Genomic DNA, 10,862 nt, shown 5'->3' with positions numbered 1-10,862 from the left:
TCAAATGCTGCCCCCTGCTCTAAATTACATTAATTGCCATATGAACATGCCGTTTCTGCCTGCCTGGGCTCAATGAGAGGGAAAGAAAATAAGAGATGGCCTTTCCTTGATGTGAATCCTTGCAGAGATAGCCTTTCAAGGTGAAATGCTGCCCTTGTGACGTTTAGAACTAAAACCCATTGGCAGTCCTTTTTCAATCCTGGAACGTGTATTTATTTATAAAACAATTCATATCCTGATCTTTTAGTGTGTACACGCCACTCAGGGTGGCTAAAAACAAAACCAATCATAAAATACATTTAAAACCACATAATAAAGCAAACAGGTGCAACAGATAACAGAAGCTTGGATAAAAATGTGCATATCCCATAAAACAAATGCCTGCCTAAACAGGAATGGTTTTGCCAAACGGCAAACAACGTAAGTGAGGGGGCAGACAGAGCCTCCTAGGGCAAAGCATTCTGCAATTTGGGTGAGGTCAGAGGGAATGCCCTTTCTCTTGTCCCCATCAGCTGAGCCTCCACCATAGTCAGGATGTAGAGATGGGTCTTTGTCAGATCTTAGGGTGCTGAGCTAAGATGAAACTGATGGATTTTGAACTTACTTGCTTTCAATGTCATTCTGATTCTCTTGGGTAACTGGGAACATCCCATACTTCTGCACTGGATAAGAAGTGAGATGTTGAATATATGGATTTTCCTTCTCACGGATGGTACATCTGAAACTTCTCCTAAGAAATGGGCCCCTTTCTTGGAGAACATCAAAAGGGTGTTGTATGAAGGTTTTGTATATGGTAGGAAGGCTAGTTTATTCCTTCAGTTGATACTTCAATCTGCAAAATGGAGAGCCTCGTTCTGAAGGGCATCAACACTCAGGTGTTTAAATCCATCCAGGTATGTCATGACTCTGCAGGATACCAGCCCATAATAAGTTTCCAACACCGTGCAGTCTTTGCCATTGCTTATCTCTTCCCATTCTTGGATCAATTGGCTATCTCTTGCTACAGATGAGGTGAAAATGAACTTGTAGCAGCACCGGTTGTATCGGATGTGCTTTTTCCCTGAAAACCGTGAGCTGTGAACGGGTGCCACACCAGCCTTCTTAGCGCAGATGCCCACAAAGATGCCAGGAGGCAGAGAAAGAGGGACTTCTTTGGATGTTACATAGATCTTCCGAGCCACGTCCTGTGAGATGACGAATGCCATTGCGCTGCAGTAGTCGGGATAATATTTTTCTGGATATTTTTGTAGGGGGACGAAGCTGTGACATTGTGGGTCTCTGCTGGGTGTGTCTTTATGAACTAGCCTCCCAAGGTAAATGTCTTCGGGATGGGTCCTTAAGTTCAGCAAGTACTCAACCAAAGTTGGGAGGTTGATGAACATCTCCTCATCTGTTTTGAGAATGAACCTGGCCTGGGAGCAGATCGTAATGGTCCACTCCATGGCCATTACAGTTTTTAGCGTCTGGTTCTCTGGGGAGTCCAGGATAGCACCTTGAATGAGGTCTTGATGCTTCTCCATCTCTTTTATGACCTCCTGTTGGGTGGCTTCTGAAGATGGCTTGCCCAGCACAAACAAGGCAAGAGCACCGTAACCTCTGATATAGGTCAGGTTGGCCCATGTTCCTCTAATGGTGTCACGTCTCGATGAGTTTTCAGGACTGCTGAAAATGAGGGCAAGCAGAAAGATCTCTTTGCTAGAACAGGCCTCTAAGTTGCTAACAGTGTAAGCCGTGGAGATGTTGGCCTTCAACGGGGACATATCCAACTTCCGTGCTGTTTCCCTGGCCTCCAGGACCTTCATGTCGGTGTAGGAGGTGGGCAGAGCTTGTATGAAGTATTCCTCCACGAGGTCGGCTCCGAAGATCAAAATGTGGAAAAGCACAACATTGAAGAGAATGAAACACCACTGATGAGTCTGGAGTCTGCAGAAAACCAGCTGTGGGAGAATACAAGAGGAGAGGTTAATGTCTGTTTTGTTTTTTTTAAGTGCTACACAGTGTCTCTTCCTAACCACCCCTTCTGTTGCAGTGGTACTGGGACGGCTTCCCTCAGGTGGGATCCCATGTGGCCATAACATGTATCTGAATACCAGATCTCCATAGGTGGGGCCAGTCATGTGACACGCACATGCCAATTGGCACCACTGAGAAGGTTCCTGTATTTACATCTATACCACAGCCAAGTGCCTCTTACTTATTCGCAGGTGTGTCAGGGATGGCGGTGATCTACCTGTCAGAAAAACTTTATAGATAAAGCTATCTTAATAAACATTAATTGTTAATCCTTACTGTCAAACAAGTTTCTCCTACCTGTTTGACAGTAGGGATTAGCAATTGATGTTTATTAAGATAATTTTATGTAAAAAATAGTGGTCAAGGCAGCTAACAAGATCCAAAAAATTACAATAAAACAATTGTAAACGATGAACTGTTTTTAAACCAGAAAGAGACAAGAGACCCAATTTGCATGATCACTGCAGCCCAGATTAAGCCGCTAGTTAAGCCGCTCTGGGTTGTGGTGCATGCCGGTGGCCATTTTGAATATTCAAGGTTCAGCGGGTGGTTGCTGTGGCTTATTGTTATGCCTGAATGTGGCAAGGGTGGGTTGTTAGTATGGTTAACAAACTGCCCACAAACAATGGGCTGTTTCAGGGTTAGGAACCTCCTGCAAGGTTGTGTGTGTGTGTGGAGTTCCACAACTGGGCTCCAGTATAGAAAACGCCCACTGAACCTGGCATCCACCTATGCTGAGACTCAGAATAGGGCCTCTCCGTCCAATATTTGAGTGCAGGTAGGATAGTATGGGAGGAAGTGGTCCGTCAGGTACCCTGGAACCCCAACATAGGATTTGCTTTTCAGCTGTAACTAGTCCCTCTGAATTACTAGTAAGTCTGGGTTAGCCCTATGCCATTTGGTGGCCAGGATGCTTATTCTAATAGCTTCAGTTTAGGGGCAGGCGACACAAAGCCCCCCAGATGTCCTGTATTGGAGGGGCTGTGTGGTCCAAAGATCAGCAACCCTAAGAAGGGCCCTCAACTTGCCCATCCACAGCTGATACCTGGACAGCAGACTGAGCAGCAGGAACACTGCTCGCCTGGCCAAAGTCTTCCCCACCATGGTGAGAGGGACTGTATTTCTATTTACATGATAGCCATTATTTCTAAATTGCATCTACACTTTTAAATTAGCACAGGCAAATTTGATGCAAATCCATGTTGCTTCTTCTCCTTCTCCGGCAACGCATTTCCTTTGGGGAGAGCGATGCATGTGGTCATCCTGCATGGAAGGCTTAGAGGGCTCACCGATCAGAAAGGTAGGCAAGAACTTTTTTGTGTCTCTCTTAAACAAGAACAGAACAGCCGCAGGAAATTCCAGACGTCTCCCAGACAGGCGCCACTAAGTGACTAGACCATAGAATGACATTATCCACACATCCTGTGTTCATTTAGTCCGTCTTGTCATCCACTGATTTAAAAGCCAAGATACTGGGTTGGATCCAGATTTGTCATACTTCAAGAAGGTCCACTGAAACCAGTGGGACTTAAGTTACTCAAGCCTGGATCCAACAAGTCTATTCTTTTGGTTACAAACATATGTTTGAAAAATAGAATTGGAATGACACTGCCACAGTTCAAAGCATCTTCAGTGTGTGAAATAGGCATATCAGAGAAATCCGTTTGAGGGGTGGAACACGATGAGTTTTCCTAGGTTCTGCCCTCCCCCCCAGACTTCATTCCAGTTCCTGCAACAGCACCTGACTTGGTCTGCAGCAAGTCCACCCAGTTAATGGATTTTTCTGGACATTTTGCGCATGTTTTGTTTTTCGCAGGTTCTGCAATTTGCACAAATTTCCGGGCAATTTGTGCAAATTATAGTCGAATTTGTGCAAATTACGTCTGGATTTGTGCCGATTGCTCAGAAATGTGTGCAAATCGTAGAACCTCTGGGGAAGAATGCACAAAAACAGTTCCCGCAATTTGGGGAAAAGCCCGTAGCTCGGCTCGCAAACACAAAGCGAGTCGTACATGCTATGGAACTCCACTGAGTCAAAAAAAAGAAGTGGATTTCCCAGTGACAGAAATAGCAGGCTGTCTGTGTACTGCATGGCGCCTTAGTGCTCGTGCTTACACATTTATATAATGTGCACTAGAGTCTGTCTGTCTCTGTCTCTGTCTCTCTGTGTGTGTGTGTGAGTGAGAGAGAGAGAGAGAGAGAGAGAGAGAACCTGTTAAATAGAAGCAGTTGGAATGCATGCAGTTTGCTTAATCTCTTAAATTCTACCAACGTTAACCCATCATCTAGAATGGTGGGGGAAATCTAGCAGTCCTTTTTTCATTTAAGACACTCCTCTGCAAGGCCTGTAGCTCAGTGGTTGAACATCTGCTTTGCTTGCAAAGTGTCCCAGGTTCAATCCCTGGCATCTCCAGGTAAAGTTGGAAAGACCCCTTCTCTGGTAAATAATCCTGAGCTAGACAGACCAACGGCATCTTCCTTCTTTCCTGTATAATTCAGCCCCATGAGGACTGGAAGCTTAGTTTATTTTCAGATGAATGGCAGTCTCGGAGCAGCAGAGCATATACCTTGCATGCAAAGAGTCCAGAGGGAGGGCTGGGAAAGATCTCTGCCTACAGCTGCAGAGAGCCACTGCCCGCCAGAGCTGCCAGTACTGAGTGAGACGGACCAGTGGTCTCACTTTGCTATAAGACAGCTTCTGATGTTCTCATTGGGGTAGCGGATGTGCTTACATCATATCAATGAGAAGAGTGAATCTCTGATTGCCAGCTACGATGGAGCAGGTGTGTTGCAAAAATAAAAGTTTGCACCCTTAATTTCACATACTTCTTTTAATCGTAAAGCGAGGTTGAACGTCCGCAACGGTTAAGTGCCTATTGAAGTCATAGTGGTTGATAATAAAAGACAGCTCATTGCTTACCTGCATGATGTCGGTAGATTATACTGGAATCTCCCAAGCCTTTGGAAGATCAGGTGTGCAGGGTTGGCTGCATAGGCAGTATTCTGCATTCAAGGCAGTGTTGGCTATGTAGGGCTAGCCGGATAAAGTTACCACCACGTCATCAGCCATGGTTGTTGTTTTTTTTCCATTCAGCTTAGGCTCTGGAGTGAAACAAATGTAATTCTAGAGGTGGGTGATCATGTTACAGTTTCATCAAAGTGAGGTAATTAGCCTTTTGTACTCTATATCAATTTCTGAGATTAAAAAAAGAGGCTGAACAAATGATACATTTAAAATGTATGATTGACCCATCTTTAAACAATAGATCAGCCACCGAAGTTTACTTCGTAAAAATGCATCCTAGATACACTTTCCTGAAATATGAAGCATTTCCATTAGGGTATATGTGTGTGTGTGTGTTTTAATTTATTACATCTTCTAAAATACAAATATGTGCCCAATCTCGTCTGATCTCGGAAGCTAAGCAGGGTCAGCCCTGGTTAGTAGTTGGATGGGAGGCCGCCTGGGAATCTGGCTTCCTGCACTGAGCAGGGGGTTGGACTCGATGGTCTTGTAGGCCCCTTCCCACCCCATGATTCTATGACTCTATGATCTTGGTAAATTTTGCATGTCCACTAACATTTTCCAGAATTGGTTAACATATCAACCACAATACATACAAATAGTAAAGTGACTAGTGCTTCTGCATGTTAATTAATGTACTAATACTTTTAAAACAAAAATACTATAAATAGAGTGTAAATGTATGTATGGAGAGCTTTGGGTTTTTGGATGAACAAAAGAGTTTTGTTAAGGGAGCTGCTTGATGTACTTCAAAGAACCACACCCCTTGCAATGTGACCCCATGTTGAAATATTAAGCTATTAGGAATCCCTGCTGTAACTGAAACAGTGTGGGATAGTGCTTAGAGCAGCCTTCCCCCAACCTAGTGCCCTCCGGATGTTTTGGACTTCAATCCCATCAGCCCCAGGCTTCATGGCCAGTGGTCAGGCATGCTGGGTGTTCTTGTCCAAAACATCTGGAGGCAGTGGAGGCTGGTGGCTCCGATATCAATGGGGTGGTGGATCCGCTCCAGGTTTCAGTCAGAACTCTGAAGGTGCTATCACATCTTGGATAGCTCCTTTAGAGTTCTGAGTGGTTCTGACTTGTGGCATTCCAGATATGTCCGGACCGTGAGTTGTGTGCCCGTTTTAAAGGGTTGTGCTCAGTGGGTCCAGCAGAGGTCAGCATTTCATTGCTGAGCAGACATGGGAATTCGGCGGCCTTAAGCAAGCTTCAGTACCTTCCCCCAATCTGCGATATGGGTTTATTGAAACACCACGCCCCCTGCCCCAGCTACTAACTCACATGGGGCCACAGTCCACTGGGGATTTCTCTTGCAGAGGCAGGCATTCTGGAAAAGACCTTTATTCAGCAAAGAGGTTTTAGCAAGAGTACATGAGCAGGTAGAACGTAATAGAGGAGTTCTGCCTCTGCTCGATCTTTTTAGTAGTAGTAATAGTAGTGACTGCCTTGAGTATCATCTTTTTAGTCGTAGGGAATGCCAGGCAGTACAAAGCCTAGTTCTCATGGAGCTGATAACTCTGTCTGGGCTGTTTAGACTGAGCTGTGGGCTCCTGAGATGAAATACACTTCCATACAAAACGATTCCCTGAACACCGGCATGTCGGGGACACTCAGGCTAGGCGAGAATGCTTTCCCCTGACATACTAGCTTTCTGTGTGCCGGGATGTAGATGTGAATGGTGGAACATTCCATCACATGACTCCTCACCTGCAGCCTGAAGTGGTATAGCCCAACACAGGTTGGTTAGTGATTGATTGATTGCATTTATATCCTGCCTTTTTTCCTCTTGCAAGGAACCCAAGGCAGCTTACATTATCTTCCTCCTCCTCTCCATTTTATCCTCACAACAACAACCCTGTAAGGTAGGTTGGGCTGAGAGTCTGGGACTGGCCCAAAGTCACCCAGTGAGCTTCCATTGCCGAGTGGGGACTAGAACCTGGATCTCCCAGCCCAACACTCTCGCCACTGCACCACACTGGTTCTGTATCACCATGGTTTGTAGCACCACGGTGAGCATCAAGCTCAAGGTGCAGCTACCTGTTGGAGTGTGTGTAAGGGCAGCAGGGAGGAGAAAATGGTGCCTACTATGACATGTCGCTGCATCACCACGCAGCTCCAGAAGGCACTGGTGCCATTTTTGAAGATGCATTCTCCTTTCTTTCACACTTCGGCAGAATGCCTCTACTGAGATGGCATCTGCTCGCATTGCATCATGATGCAAAGCTAGGCACTGGCGTGGCTGCAAAGCTCGGAGCTGATTCCCCCACTAAGAGACCAGTGGAAGTCTCTCCTCCACTGCTTTTCCTGGCTTGGGTCCCTTCCCGCCCCCAATTAGGAACTCTCCCTCACCCCATGCGGCAAACGTAATCAAAGAATTGGTTAAACGTTCATGGTTGAATTGATTAAGGCTCATTTAACTGAGTCACAGCAGGGGGATTGCTAGGTAGTTAAAAGATCTGGGACACAGGTCCATTACACAAATTTGCATGTGGTAATAAATATATAAATACATAAAAAGGTATGCACTGACACCACGCTTTGACTCAGACCCCGATTCGGCACTTCGGAAACCATCCCACTTCTGCTCAGACCAATTTGGAGTCAGTCCACAACCCAAAACCGAACTCGAGTCAAGGTTTAGAAACCGTGCCTTTGTGCTTCCTGTTGACTATCATTGGATTTTTTTTTTTTTAAACCCACTATCATCAATTCTTTCTTTTGGTCAGAACTGGATAATAGTTGCAGGTATAGTAGCCCCTTAGGAGAGGTTTATGAGTGTGCAGTATCAGAAAAACAGGTGCAGCGTCATCGTTTTTTTTGCCTTTATATTTTGATTTTCTTTTAAAGGGAATTGCTGATCACTTTTTTACTTCTTGGGAGAATTGGATGAAAACTGCAGGATTAGTTACCCCATGCGAGGGGATCACGTCTGTCAAAGTGCAGATTGATACCCACAGGTATTCTTGTTTGTTTGTATAAGAGCAGCCTTGACATTTTATGGGTCTCCAAAAGAGGACATGTTTATCTCCCTATGTTCCTCGTGGACCATTGTTCTGAAAATTACAGACAGCTTAGAGGTGCCCCAATGTAAGAAACCAATGAAGTTTCAGAAGGATGGGTGCAGCGGTTCATGTGGAAGGGGAGTTCTCCAATTTGGGAGGGTGAAGTGATTTGCTTTCCTTTCCCTTCACCCCCAGCCCCATGGGTTTTGGGCAAATTTGTATGAAAAGGGCACAAGTCATAGAGGTGCCTCCAGGCGCAAAACCTGCTAAGTTTCAGAAGGACAGGAGCAGGATCTAGGGAATTATGATGCTTGAAATCCAGTTTAAAGTTTTTTCATAGTGAACCATGGTGGCATTGGAAGAATGGCCATCTCAAGGTCCTATCCTTGCCCACCCTGAAAGCACAGTTATTGGAATCCATGGTAAAATGTGCCCTAGAAATGGGACCTGTTAGTCACTCAACCACATTCCCTCCCTCCCCTTGCAGCGTTTAGAGAAGCTAAACCAAAATGTTACTTCGAGACATAAAATCTGCCTGATTCTGCTTGGTCTTCAGACTTTGCCCAAATTCAATGCACATTCCCAACGCACCTCCCATATGCATATGCATTTAGAATTACTAGAATTTATTTATTTTTAACCATTGTTAGCAAAAATTGCAGTGACTCTGAGCATATGCAGAATGCTTTTCTCTCACCACTGAGCATTTACAACCTCCCTTTCCCTGTTTTGTTACCCCCACACAACAATCCCTCCTCATTCTTCTGTTCTCCAGCAACTCTTCATAAAAACAGATGCTTTGTTTTGGTTTTGTGCAACTCTATCTCCTCCTTGATATGCACAAACTCTCATTGTTTTCACCTCCCCATAATTTAATTCATGCCAAGACTTCACCAGGATTCAGCCAAGAAGTCTGTTTTCAAAACTAGGGCTACATCATGGAGAAACTGAGCATGTAAGTACCTTTCCTTCACCATTGAAGCTAGAGTCCATGCAAAAACACCCCCCCCACACACACGCAAATGACAAAACATGCATAGGACTGGGCTGAAATGCAGTGGATTGGAATCAGGGGGGCAGTTTAATAAGCCTGCAGTATCATGCTCATAACTCAGGGCTTATTTCTGAGTAAACATGTAGAAGGACGGCTGCAAACCTCCATGGAAAAGTAACTTGTGCTGGAATCCTATGTACGCTTTACCAGGAGTAAGCCCCATTGAATATAATGGGACTCACTTCTAAGTTTACATACATAGCATTGTATAAGTGAGCAGTATTCATCTCCTTTCCACCCCCCCATTAACTCCTATTTTTATTAAAGCTTTCCATTCATAGGAACATAGGAAGTGGCCTTATATTGAGTCAAACCCTTGGTCCATCTAGCCCAGCATTGTCAACACTGACCGGCAGTGGCTTTCCAGAGTTTTGGTCAGGATCCTTTCATAGCCCTACCTGGAGATGCCAGGAATCGAACTTGGAACCTTCTGCATGCCAACCATGTGCTCTGTCACTGAGCTATGGCCCTTTCTATTGCTGGACAATGGCACCTGACAAACAACACAGCCATCGATTCCTTCGTCTGCAACCACATGAACCCACTTTTCTCAAAGACCTGGGTGAAAAGAAGAAGGAGGAAAGCAAATTCTCTTGTCTGTTTGTATGAAGTCAAATAACGTTCAGAATGTCTCTTGCCCACAATCCTCCCCACCTGATAATTCCCCAAGCCATGCTCTGGATGGAATAAAGAAGAGAAGGAAAGACAAGAATTGGGGAGGGAAGAAGATGAACAGGCTGATGATTGAAAATGGAGTGGGGCAAGGGAGAATTGCCCAAGCCAAGTGGCTCCTTTCAGAGGAGTACTTCATAGGAGTTTAGGAGGGTGTGTGAGAGTTGCACATATTTAAATTAACTTTAAGAGGTGAGGTGGCTGAAGGTTTTTTTCTTGCCTTTTTTTAAACACTGTAAAACCTATTTAAAAGCCCCAGTATTTCCTGGATCGTGACATTGCCCAGTCTTAACCCTCTTTTTGGTATAATCTGCCTGCCTTCCTGCAGCTATATGGGAGAAATTCAAGTGGTGAGCAAGAAGGAAGTTTGTGGAGGCTGATTAAACCCTTTGATGTGCTGAAGCGACCAAACTGAAGCCAAAGGTTCCAGTTTGGGGCAGTAAAATCAGATGCTGGGTGAAGCACCCGTATTTCACAGGGAGCTCTTCTGACCCTTCCCCACTCCCACCCCCTCTTCAAAATGTCGTTGCAAGCCAGCTCCCAGAAATAAGAATGTACAAGTAGAAAGTAGGGAGAAAGAAAGAACAATGAACAGATCGTGGAAGGAGAAGTGGCAGTCTCCCCTCTAGATTAGAAGGCTGCTGCTTTCATGCTGGTCTGCTATGGGAGTGAGTCCTAAAGTCTCCTAGTAACTGCAAGGCTACTGAGCTCAAAGGGAAGAAGCTGGCTTGTGTTAAGGCAGATGATGGCACTGGGACAGGTCAGAAGGTCCTGGGCACTGCTCAGAGGATCTGGGGCACATGCCCTGATGTGCCTTTTTATAACAATTCCCATGAGCAATAGTCTTAATTATGTCCCGTGTGTAGGAAGTTACAGAAAGGTACATTTGGGTTGAACTCTAGGAGAAACTCCTTAATGGTAAGAGCAGTCTGACAATGGAACCAATGACCTAGAGGGTGTGGGTGGGCTCTCAGTTGCTGGAAGTCAACTGGGCACTTGGTCATCTGTTAGGGATGCTCTAGTTCTGGATTTCGTGCCTTGAGCAGAGGGGTTGGCCTAGAAGACCCCCCTCCCTCCAGGTCCATGATTCTGA

The 10,862-nt window shown here is 45.2% G+C and overlaps 1 protein-coding gene across 1 annotated transcript; it reads right to left on the bottom strand.

Annotated features, from left to right (window-relative positions):
• Positions 1-194: 194 nt before the first annotated feature.
• B3GALT9 (beta-1,3-galactosyltransferase 9) lies at positions 195-9,599 on the bottom strand. The gene is made up of 3 exons (XM_084820731.1): positions 9,496-9,599; positions 4,934-5,115; positions 195-1,937 (listed from the first exon to the last, which is right to left on the bottom strand). Exons 2-3 carry the CDS (start codon positions 4,937-4,939, stop codon positions 828-830), a joined length of 1,116 nt encoding a protein of 371 aa, XP_084676857.1. The 5' UTR covers positions 4,940-5,115; positions 9,496-9,599; the 3' UTR covers positions 195-827.
• Between the last annotated feature and the right edge of the window lie 1,263 nt (positions 9,600-10,862).

This window comes from Heloderma suspectum, chromosome 14, assembly GCF_057233095.1.
Source record: "Heloderma suspectum isolate Gila_16-S chromosome 14, 16-S_ref, whole genome shotgun sequence".
NCBI classification, from domain to species: domain Eukaryota; kingdom Metazoa; phylum Chordata; class Lepidosauria; order Squamata; family Helodermatidae; genus Heloderma; species Heloderma suspectum.
Note: the sequence above shows the minus strand (reverse complement) of the source record. Positions and strands in the feature narration are given on the sequence as shown.